Source organism: Microtus ochrogaster, chromosome 1, assembly GCF_000317375.1.
Source record: "Microtus ochrogaster isolate Prairie Vole_2 chromosome 1, MicOch1.0, whole genome shotgun sequence".
Classification (NCBI taxonomy): domain Eukaryota; kingdom Metazoa; phylum Chordata; class Mammalia; order Rodentia; family Cricetidae; genus Microtus; species Microtus ochrogaster.
Genome location: NC_022009.1, coordinates 52,762,785 through 52,775,266, shown reverse-complemented (window position 1 = coordinate 52,775,266; position 12,482 = coordinate 52,762,785). Strand labels below are relative to the sequence as shown.

Genomic DNA, 12,482 nt, shown 5'->3' with positions numbered 1-12,482 from the left:
CGCCGCCGCCCGCGCCGCACGCCGCCGCTGTCAATCAAGGGCGAGTCAGCCGGGCTCGGGCGGAGAGAGGAGCTGCTACGCCACAGCCCAGCGGCGGCCATTCGCGGAAAAAGAGGCAGAGCCTGTGCCAGCTACAGCCTCCTCCGAGCCACCCCGGGCGGGCGGGACCGGCCTCTCCTCCCGCCTCGCCCCCACCCCCACCCACCTCTATCCCAGTGTCTCTGTGAGGGTTTGTCCTGTTAATGCGGGATGAGCGGTACGTATTCTCCACCCCCCTCGGTCTCCTTCACCGCCTCCCTCTGTCCCTCCCTCCCCAGACCCTGCTCGCTTCCCCCTCCCCCGGGGCCGCCGAGATGCTGGAAGGGGAGGAGGAGAGGGCGGGAGGGAACCAGGGGGAGGGAAGGAGGGCTGTGTTTTGTCTTAATGTCTAAGCTAGAACAACCTCCTTCTGGGTGTTGCTCTGGAGCCTATGGGTCGGGTTTCAAACCACGTTTTGTGAGAGCCCCCTCCTCCCTTCCCCTCCTTCTCCCCCACCCCCTGCCGGTGTGCACGGTTCGCGGGTTTATGGAGATTAATGTTCAGAAGGAGGGAGGGGGAAGTAGGGAGGAGAACGAATAATAATAATCCTCATAACCTGTTGTCGTGTGTGTTGGGGGGGGTTGTTGCAGATCAGAAGAAGGAGGAGGAGGAGGAGGCGGCAGCGGCGATGGCTACAGAAGGAGGGAAAACCTCTGAGCCAGAGAATAACAATAAAAAACCCAAAACCTCAGGCTCCCAGGTAAAAGCAAATGTTAAAAAAAAAAATTCAGCAGGAAGCTTTAGGGAACACAGGGAGTTATGCCCTCTAAATACCCAGAAGTAAAGAACAGAATAAAAATGCTTAGCCACTCAAAGCATCTCTGTGAGAAACTTAAATTGTAAATTCATGAGTATTTCCCCTAGTTGAAGCTATAACGATGTTTAGAATTTCACCAGGAATTCAGACTGGTAGAAAACAGTGTCTATTTTCCCAAGGGCATTTTTGAGTTCAGAAGAATAACACTTTAAGAAAGTTTACCAGAAATTTCCTTTTTAATTTAAACTTTATGTAACAGGACTTGCATTCTTATTCGTATAGCTTCTACCTGCTTTTGTTCATATTTCCCTTTTAATTCTGCTGCCTGTTGAGTATGTTCTGATACTTAGAGCTCTCAAAATAAATAACCCCCTCCCACTACTGTCTTCCACTAAATCCGCCCACTTTTTCCCCTCCCTCTCCTTTCCCCTCCCATTTTGGGTAGGACTCTCAGCCCTCTCCTCTGGCTTTACTGGCAGCTACTTGCAGCAAAATAGGGACTCCTGGTGAAAATCAAGCGACCGGACAGCAGCAGATTATTATAGACCCAAGCCAAGGACTGGTCCAACTTCAGAGCCAGCCGCAGCAGCTAGAACTGGTGACGACGCAGCTTGCTGGCAACGCTTGGCAACTTGTTGCCTCCACTCCTCCCGCTTCAAAGGAAAATAACATTTCTCAAGCAGCTTCTAGTTCATCTAGTTCTTCCAGCAGTAATAACGGGAGTTCGTCTCCTACAAAAACTAAATCAGGTAATTCTTCTACCCCTAATCAGTTTCAAGTCATACAAGTCCAGAATCCAAGTGGTAGTGTACAGTACCAAGTGATCCCCCAACTTCAGACTGTGGAAGGTCAGCAAATTCAAATCAATCCAACTAGTAGTTCATCTCTACAGGATTTGCAGGGTCAAATTCAGCTCATTTCTGCAGGTAATAATCAAGCTATCCTCACTGCTGCTAACAGGACAGCCTCTGGTAATATTCTTGCTCAGAACCTGGCAAATCAGACAGTTCCAGTACAAATTAGACCTGGTGTTTCAATACCATTGCAGTTGCAGACCCTGCCTGGTACTCAGGCTCAAGTTGTAACAACCCTACCGATTAACATTGGAGGAGTGACTTTAGCTTTGCCGGTGATAAATAACGTGACTGCAGGAGGAGGGACTGGACAAGTTGGCCAGCCTACCACCACTACTGATAGTGGGACTTCCAATGGGAATCAATTAGTTTCTACGCCCACCACCACCACTGCTTCTGCCAGTACTATGCCTGAATCGCCCTCTTCCTCGACTACTTGCACAACCACTGCATCCACATCTCTAACGAGCAGTGACACATTAGTGAGTTCAGCAGATACGGGCCAGTACGCAAGCACATCAGCCAGTAGTTCTGAACGCACCATTGAAGAATCGCAGACACCTGCTGCTACAGAGTCTGAAGCCCAGAGCTCCAGTCAGCTTCAGCCCAATGGGATACAAACTGCCCAGGATCAGTCCAGTTCTCTCCAGCAGGTGCAGATTGTGGGCCAGCCGATCCTGCAGCAGATCCAGATCCAGCAGCCTCAGCAGCAGATCATTCAAGCGATTCCACCACAGTCATTTCAGCTGCAGTCAGGGCAGACCATTCAGACCATCCAGCAGCAGCCTTTGCAGAACGTTCAACTTCAAGCTGTCAACCCGACTCAGGTGCTTATCAGGGCTCCAACTTTAACACCTTCAGGGCAAATCAGCTGGCAAACTGTCCAGGTTCAGAATATTCAGAGTCTTTCAAATTTGCAAGTTCAAAATGCTGGGTTATCTCAACAGCTGACCATCACCCCCGTGTCTTCAAGTGGTGGCACAACTCTTGCTCAGATTGCTCCTGTGGCTGTTGCTGGTGCCCCAATAACTCTGAACACTGCCCAGCTTGCATCAGTGCCTAACCTTCAGACAGTGAGCGTTGCCAACCTGGGTGCTGCGGGCGTTCAAGTTCAGGGAGTTCCAGTAACAATCACTAGTGTTGCAGGTAAGCTACATCTTTTTACTCTCTTATTAGCAGGGCTTAGTGACAGAGCTATTGCTCCAGGTTCACTTTTAGATTTGATACACCTCGGAGGTACACATCTGGTGAGTAGTCAAAGCTGGACTATTACACCACAACCATATATTGTTATCCGTGCAGTCTCTTGATTTCTGTAGCTTTGTGTGTCAAATTTGTTTAATAATTTAAATTATTTCATAAAGCAATATTGTCTGATTAGAGCCATAATTATAGAGATCATGTTTGAGTACACTGAACTCTTCCGGAAGAGGAGCTCGGCTCCTCTTGATGGAAAGTAGGCTTAACTTGAATTCGGATATGGTTGGGAGTCTGTTGAAATGCCATTTCTGTGTAAGAAGGTTTTTAACTTGGCCTTCTCTTGTCTCAGCATTTTGTTTTTGAGGCATTTTCCCTGTAGTGTCTAGAGCAGTTTTAAACTAGCTACTGTTGCAGTAATTGAAGTTACAAATTGTTTCCGTAAATTCCATATCTTCTTTTTGCTCCACTCAGAATTAGCTCAGGAGTGTGACTTTAATGGTACTTGATGTATAAAGTTTAGGGAAAAGTCTTATTAAAAAGGTCCTTATTAAAAAGTCTTATTTAAAAGGTCCTTATTAAACCTTTTGAATTATTTAAAGGTGTCATGTGGTTAGTGAGAAGCGAAGCTGGAGGTAGTAAAATGTCACTGACTTGAACAAATGATGACCATCTTGTTTTTAAAGCAGCTGTAGAAACAGTTGCTATTTCTTATGCATAGAATTAGATACATCTAAAGTACTTCAAAACCTAGTTCTGGTAAGTAGTAGAATCTTTTTGGGGAGCTGTCTTAAGTGTACTAAAAGTCTTATTGTACTTAGACTTATTTGATTCTGAGTTGGTAGAAACTTGCTTTGATTTTAGTACCTTTGATTTTTCAAATTTTGTTAAATAAAAATTTCTGTTCTGATATTTTAAGATTGGATATGCCTGTCCTTTTTGAATGACCTTTTGCAAAATGAGGTGCAGAAAAATTAAGATGGGTTCTTTTTCCACGAAACTCAAGCCGATGAACACTTAAAAGTTGTCCATAGAGAGCCTACCCATTCAGGAGAACCTGATTACATTTTTATCTCTTGCCTCTGCAGCACTGCCCAGTAGAACTTTGAGTGATGTTTGCATGCTGTGTCTGTCCTCTCCAGAGCTGTCCACTAGTTCTGCACAGTGGCTAGGCGTGTAATACATGGTAAAAGTAGCATGACTGAGGAACTCAAGTCTAAGTTTTATTCAAGTAACCGCATTTAGCTAGTGGCTCTTACCTCGAATATTGTGTGTATATTGTCAGTGTTTTCAGTGTGACTCTTCACCTAAAATTTTAGCACCCAAGTATCTAAGTGATGGTTCTGTTTCCAGTCCTTACTCTGTATATTTCCTGCTCATTCGAAAAACTAACTGGAGTGTTTGAGAACAGTGCCTGGGTTTGGTGTTTTGAATAATAGTTTGCATTGTCAAAGCAGAAGTTATTTTATTTACATTTCACCTTGCCTGTTAAACATTAGTGAATTGTGGTTCATGGCACTGAGCAGTTTATCCAGTGGGCTAGAGAAGTGGCCAGTGCTTCTACTCTCTAATTAATACTGTGCAATCCAGAAATTCTCTCTTACTAAATGTGAAGGTAATCCAGTATTCTGACACTCCAACTCCTGGAATTGTGCATTATAAACAATGGAAGATGAAGCTTTTAGTGTAAAATTTGGGGGCAGAGGTAGAATCAACAGTGAGTCGGAAGGCAGAACTGGGAGCAGGTGGTGCTAAGCCAGTTAATACGAGCCCAATGTTTGGTTGACAGCCATTTTAGTCACACTACACACAATACCCCAACGAACACTCCTACTAGATATAGTTATTCCTATAATTTTTACTTAGAGTTTGCATAGTTTAGGAGATCTGCTTAAGTGAAGTCTACACACGAAGACTTTCCTCTCTGCTGAAAGCCAACATTTAAAATTTTGTTGATACTTTAAGAGATGGTTGTAGTATAAAGAGCAGAAGTAGACCAGATTTCCACAAGTTGAGTACAGTTAATTTAGGTTTAACTGTTGGCAGTTTTATCCTGTTACCTAGCAAACTGGACAGTATTTGACGGTTCGGAACATGGGAGCAATGTTCCAGAGTGGTTACAGTGAATCTAATGAAACTGCTTTGTTTTCATTAATTTCTTTTGTTTTTACTTTTAAAATACACTAGAAGCATAACACTAAACACTTTATAAGAAGAGGGAGAACGCATGCCTACATCCCTTTTATAAATGAGCCCTAGTTTAGAGTTAATACTTTGGGTTGCCATTTTCTGTTATTTCAAACCTTTTCCTTTCCAGAATTGTGGCGCTGAATTTATGGAAAAATATTTACTGTTAATATTCACAGGTTTATTAAATTAACATGTTATTTTACTTTTAATTGATACATAATTCATGTACATAGTTGTGGGGTCTAATGTGATATTGCAATACTCTACACTGTATTGATTAGATCAGGGTGCTTATGTCATCACCTCAGACGTTTGTCATTTCTTTGTCTTGGGAACATTCAAAATTCTGTTTGCTACTCAATTACTCTCAGGCACTGCTCCCCTACTGTGCTGCCTTTGGGTATTAGATGATAGTCTTTCTAAGTGACTGTACCCACTTTCCTTGTTCCCAGCCTTGCCCTCAGCCTGCTAACTTTTCTCTTTTAGACACGGTTCCACACAGTTCAGGGTTGCCTTCAGACTCTAGGTAGCTAAAGCAGGCCGTGAGTGAGTGACCGCTCCTCATCCCCTCTGCAGTGCTGGGACTGCAGATGTGCGCCGCCTGCCCGAGGTACCCATGGATCCATGGGATCACGGTGCTAGCACTTTACCAGCTGAGCTACGTGCCTGGGCCCTCTGCTTATAAGTAAGAAAATGCTCTTGACAAATCTCAGCGCTTGGAAGAATTAATTACCTTTGACAGAACAACGGCCAGCTCATGAGCAAGACTGAACATCTCTTATGGTTCAGGCTCCTTTGCCTTCTCAGGAAGTGGAGGAGGTCTGATATGGACGGGAGAGGAAGAATCGGACAAGACAAATTGAATGGACCCCGATTTTGAAGCTGAAGAGCTTCACAAGTTTTTGAAATGACAAGCTTTTTTCCTTTGCATATTGTTCAGAAAAATTGCTTTCTTTGCTCTTGTCTGAAAATTCTGATTTCTAGGCTAAGCATCCAGCATTTAATCAGTTAAGAGTGTAGTTATAATTAAAGACTTATGTACATAAGTATATACCCAATACATTGTTTTCTTGTTGGGAAGAATTCGATGGATAACAACTGAGTTTATGAACCTTTATTTGAGCCATGTTTGGTGGTTTGTACCTTTAATCCCAGTAGGGGTGGCAGAGTCAGGCAGAGCTTTTGAGATATGTTTTAGTTAAGTAAAAATAGAGGTTTTTCCAATATTCTCACAATGCTTTCTAGTGTTTTTGTTTTGTTATAAACGAGAGCTAATGGGTACTGTTGGTTTCTGCTTCAGTGATGAATCTGAGTGGTCCACACTGTCGTGCCATAGCCTTTTGCTTGATTAAGTGATTATTTCTCAATTTCAGTAGAAACTTGAAATTTTTATGCTGGTTTTCCCATAAAGGAGGTTGAGACTTGATAAGATGTTGCTGACAATCCAAGAACTTGTCTCTTACATAATTCCTTTGCTTTATAGGGAATTAAGGTTTCAAACCTGGGGATGTAATATAAAGCCAGGAATGGAAAGGCCAGTTCTTAATGACTGTTTACATTTAATTTAAAAGTCCAAATTTAACTTAGTCGAATTAACTTTTTAACATCTACATTTTCTTCTGCATTACTCAAAGTAGAAAAGTGGCTTACGGTTTAATATAGATAACAGATAGTATTTTTCGTTTTTTTTTCTTTTTGAACTTCTTAAAACCATACCTGTATGTGTGTGTGTGTGTGTGTGTGTGTGTGTGTGTGTGTGTGTGTGTATATATATATATATATATATCATCCTCATACTTACGCTTCATCATTTTCTTTTCAGACAGTCAGTTATTCTGTTACTTTTTCACTAAAACCTTCAAATACCTTGAACTTCATCATAAGGGATGTAAGTTCACGTTCTGAACTACCAGTTTGACCTTTAGCCTCCAGAAGCTTTTTTTCCCATAGAAGATAAAAAATACTCCATGTAAAGCCACTTTAGTTTGCAAGGACATCTGTGCTGGCTTGCTTCATGTCATCTTGACACAAGGTAGAGACATTTGAAAGGAGGGAACCTCAATTGAGAAAATGACTCCATAGGATTGGGCTGCAGGCAGGACTGTAGGGCATTTTGTAGTTGGTGATTGGTGTGGGAGAGCTCAGTTCATTGTGGGTGCACCCCCCCCACACACACACACTGCATCAGCCCCTGCCTTCAGGTTCCTGCCCTGCTTGAGTTCCTGCCTTGACTTTTCTCAAAGGACTGTAACTAAAGATATATACTCCAAACAAACCCTTTCCTCTCCAAGTAGTCTTCATCACAGCAGTAGTAAAGTAACCCTGTGAGGCCTTGGCAGGCAGAGGAGCTAAGAACACTTCTCATCTCCTTTTCAAATTATTTGTTTTTTAAATGACAAGGCCTCCCTGTGTAACTCAGGCTGGCCTCACACTCACTTTAAGCCCAGGTGGTCTTGAGTTTGTGATCCACCTCTCAGGAGTGCAGAGAGTCAAGTGTTTCTGGCTGTTTTGCAGTCTCTAATTTAGAGAGTATGAAGAATATGGAACACACATTAAGACAGATTGAAGAGAGATAGAAAAGGAAGCTAAGGGAGATGCCAAAGGGTAAATCTTGCAGAAATAACAGATTTACCAGGTGATAGCTTCGTAGTTGGAAAAGATCTTTGAGATTATAGCTTACAGTTGTGACCTTTTCATATTGCCGTGAAAGTCTATTTTTAAAGGTATTTTATTTTACTATTTTAGGTGAAGATAGAAATGTGGGTCAGATTCTCCAATGTTCCATTAAGTACTTTGGGGATGACTCATTAAAGATTGACAATAAAGATTGAGGGGGGAAACAGATCTCAGACCATACATGTGTGCTTTTCTGCTCTGGGATGTACAAAATGTGTGCCATTTTTACTGCTGAGTGAATGAGCAAGTTGTGTCAAAGGAACTGGTACTTGGTGAGATAAAAGATTAATGAAATTGGCATTGCTAAGGTAACTTAGATATACTCAAGCTTTCTCTCCCACCCTCATTCCTAGCCCTCTTTAGAAATGAAGGTACAAGTTCAGAAAGTTGAGTGACATGGATCTTCCAGCAGAGTACGCCATCTTGACTCCATTTGTTTTCCCACTGTATTTCTAGCTTATACAAATCTTCTATTAGCACATGAGAAAATAAGACTGAAGTTAGGACTTAGAGAATTAGAATTATCTTGTTTGTCTTCTCACGGATAGACTGTCCCTATGTCACCTGGATATTCAGTGCTGGCATATTAAATAAAACATTGCTGAAAGATATAGCTATCCGGGTCTGTTACTGAACTTAATGTAGGAACTAGACAGTATTATTTTTCACTTCTTGGAAGTCTAAGTTTAAGAGGACATGGGTCTCATGTTGATACTCTTAGAACTCTAGATGAGGCCTCGGGCGGGAGGTTTGTCATGAGTTTGAGGTCTACCTAGCTTACATTGTTAATTTCAGCCCACTTTGGACTACATAGAGACCCTATCTCAAAAAAAAAAAGAAATAAAAGAGTTTGTATCTAATAATATTAGTAAGTGCCAGGCGGTGGTGGCGCACGCCTTTAATCCCAGCACTCGGGAGGCAGAGGCCGGCGGATCTCTGTGAGTTCAAGACCAGCCTGGTCTACAAGAGCTAGTTCCAGGACAGGCTCCAAAACCACAGAGAAACCCTGTCTCAAAAAACCAAAAAACAAAAAAACAAAAATAATAATAATATTAGTAAGTTCTATGTATGATCCTCAGGTCAAAGACGTATATCTTTCCTGAAACAATAGCTAGAAATGGATTTAAAAAAAGATTTATTTATTTATTTATTACATGTACAGTGTTCAGCCTGCATGAATTCCAGCATACCAGAAGAGGGCAACAGATGTTGCTATAGATGGTTGTGAGCCACCATGTGGTTGCTGGGAATTGAACTCAGGACTTCTGGAAGACCCAGTGCTCTTAATCTCTGAGCCATCTCTCCAGTCCACTAGAAATGGTTTTTAAAAATGACAAAAGGACCTTGCTATGTAGCCCTGACTGGCCTTGAACTCATTAGAAAGCTCAGGCTGACCTTACCCTCCTTCCACTGCCTCCCTGGTCTAGTATTCCCTGGATGTGCCCATCATATACGAACATTTTAAAAAGTAGTACTTGTGGAGGAAGAAAGCAAGCATTTATGGTAGCTAATATGTGTTCTGTGCTGAATTTGTATTCATAATATTAAAGCACAGAATATCATTTTATGGGTAGGTATTGTGTCTCTCCTGACTGCCTCACTGAGCTTTAGTTGTTTGGGAACAAATACATTAGCGATAAGCGACTGCAAGGGTAAGGCCACTGAGGAAGGCTGTCTTTAAATAATCCGTGTTTCTCTTGCTGTGATGTAGAGCCTTACCAGTTGTTGAAGGTATTTTGAAAACCTGGTATTAGTATGAGTTTCTGCTTTGCTAGTATTCTTAGAGTGTCATGCTGCTTTGTTTTCATTCTTCGTCCTGTGCACTCATCTCACACAGCGGTCTCAAGTGGCCACCCCAGTTTACAGTTTGGGCTTACTATGGAGGTTTCAAACATCCACGTGGAGTTAATGTCAGTGGTGTCCTTCTGTCTTTGCTTTATTTTATGATTTTGGAGATAGCATCATCCAGCCCAGGCTGTCCTGAAACTGGCTGTGTAGTGGAAGGTGGTATTGAACTTTTTAAAATTACATTTCAAAGTTCCATTTATGAAGCGGGAGCTTAGCGTATATGGAGAGTGACTGAAGTTTGTGGGAGTCACTTCTCTCATCCTGTCAGGAATAGAACTCAGGTCTTTGGGCTTGGTGGCATCACCTATACTTGCTCAGCCATTGCCATACCCAGCCTTAAATTCTTGATCCTCCTGCCTCTCATCTCAGGTGCTAGGAATACAGGCGTGCACCACCACACAAAGAATTATACTATATCTTAATTTCAATATGGTGGTAACTTCTCAAAGACTCATAGATGGGTACACAATTGGATGAAAAATTCTTTGGTTGTCAACCATAGTAGCAGTGTCTACTGCCTTGCTCTTAGATTCTATCCTTGATACAGTGTAACTTTCCCCCCATTGCCTTTTAAGTACAGGGCTGAAGGAATGGCCCTATTTACTGAATTAACAAATGAGAAAAGGCTGAAGGATAGCGCCGGTATGTTAGGATATAGAATCGAGAGTCAGAGCACTAAATAGGCTGGAAGGATCAGTGGGGAGATAAGTAAAGCAGATAATATACTCCACTTAAAGTAGGGAATCATGTACCTACAGGATGAAAAGCCCGCCTTTAGCAACAGGACTAGTTACTGGCTTATCATGGCTTGAGTTAAAACTTTGATTATAGACTGCTGCTGCACTGCTGTATATAGTCTTGGGTGGACATTTTATTGGGATGGTAATAAGCTGATGATCATAGCAAGGATTCCTGGGATGAAAACAGTTAATCCTAGCAATTGTCAGAGTGCGGGTTTTCACTGTTAAATAGAAACAAGCTACTGTCTTCAGTTCCTAAGGTGGAAGTGGTTCTGTTGGATTTGAGCGTGGGAAACAGAATATGCTGTGTCCCACCTTTCAGAGAAGAGCTATACCAATAGAATGATTGGTTTCTTTAGGTAGTTATCTCTTGTTGTTAAAGGCTGATTACCCATCAGTCAGAGATTGTAGATTATGGAAGAATTGCTTGCGCTATACAGAAAGTTTGATTGGATCTAATTCTAAAACCTAAGAGCATGGATATTTGGATGTGTGGTCCTATATTGGGTCTGTCTGTTTAGCATATGACTGGAGCACACAGAAACTCTTAAACTTATGGTCCTTATAGCTAATGATCGGGAAGTTAGGGTGGCATTACCTTTTTTGTGGTAGAAGTGGAGTAAGACCAGCTCTAGTCCAGTTCACAAGTATCTTTCTGCTCTCCTTTACTTTTAGACTCCCTCTGTGTTAGTTTTCTGTTAGTTCCTCTCTAATTTGATGAATGAGAAAGCATTAGTATCTTCACACATCTAGTGTACTATCCAACACTGAACTTGTAGTTTAGTATGAACAATGTGTTCACTCTTTTGTGACTGAATCAGGAAAACGGTTGGAAAAGCCAGGGTACTAATTGAGCCTTCACCCCATGAAGCGGTCACAGCGTTGTTTATTTACCTCCTGGACTATGCAGATCCAGAATGTGCAGCTTGCTTGCTTGCTTGCTTGCTTGCTTGCTTGCTTGCTTGCTTGCTTCCTTCCTTCCTTCCTTCCTTCCTTCCTTCCTTCCTTCCTTCCTTCCTTCCTTTCTTTCTTTCCTTCTTTCTTTTTTCTTTCTTTCGTTTCTATTTTTTGTTTTTTTATGAACTCAAAATATCTACTAGGGAAGTTGTTTGTTTGTTTGTTTGTTTGTTTTAAACTTTCAGACCAAAGGACATTTTGAGTAAGGAAAAAAAGTGGTAAGTTAAATATATGAATCTTCTTTTATCTCAGGCATAGTAATACATTTAGGAAGGTAGGAAGTACTCTATTTCCATTGATCAGAGAAGTGGGTTCTTGTAGTGGCTTTATTGTTGGTTCCTGCAGACACAGATAACAAGGCTAAGAGTTAAAACTTAGACTTTGCTTGGATACTGCTCTTCATTAATGGTTCCATTAGCTGTTACTAGGCAAACTTGTCGAATAGTGATAGACATCCATTCCTTTGCATCATAGTGTTACATAGATGAGGCCAGATAATGTGTTTAGAAAGGGCTTTTATAGACTATAATCAAAACTATCTGTGTGAGGTTACAGCAAGCGCTCCACGGAGTACCATTCCCTAGAAGACTGGAAAGTAGTCAAGGGGAAACTCTGTTGTAGGTGTCAGTGCTTGGATTTCTATGAGTTAGAGTTTAAAAGAAATTTGTAAAACAGAGATCAGAAAGCTTTGATCCAAATAGAACCAAGGCTACAGGGATAGGTATGACTACAAGTACAGGAGAAGCCATGCATTTCCCTGTAGTTAAAAAGTAAATGTCTGCTCTGCTTCAGCCTGTGCTACCCTGGAAGTATTCACTTTTCTGGAAAGGATGCTAGTGTCAGGGATATAAGACTAAGTACATGATACGCTTGAATGGATCTGCATCTGCTTGCAAGCTTGTACTTTTACATACTGGTTTGGAAATAGAGAACATATCAGGAGAGCTCAGAAACAGGCGAGACTGGCAAAGGTAGATACATACAGAACAAGAAAGCAAAGCTGTAAAGAGAGTAGGCCTCAGGGCTGAGGCTCTGCATGGACTGTTGGAGGTGAGCGGCACCATGTTATATGTGTCACTGTGACTGTGATAGTAGAATCTACCCAGCGAGATAATGAGTCCCTGGGTCCTCAGCAGAGGACTCTCTTTGGCCCCCTTTGTGGACAGAGTGCATATACCACACAGG

At 41.9% G+C, this 12,482-nt stretch overlaps 1 protein-coding gene across 1 annotated transcript in view; it reads left to right on the top strand.

Annotated features, from left to right (window-relative positions):
• Nucleotides 1-27: 27 nt before the first annotated feature.
• The window catches only part of Sp4 (Sp4 transcription factor), a 59,111-nt gene continuing 46,656 nt past the window's right edge, over nucleotides 28-12,482 (top strand). The window contains exons 1-3 of the mRNA XM_013347022.2: nucleotides 28-256; nucleotides 669-778; nucleotides 1,281-2,835. Of these exons, the coding sequence (XP_013202476.2) occupies nucleotides 250-256; nucleotides 669-778; nucleotides 1,281-2,835 (1,672 nt within the window). The 5' untranslated portion in view covers nucleotides 28-249. The remainder of the gene's footprint in view (nucleotides 257-668; nucleotides 779-1,280; nucleotides 2,836-12,482) is intronic.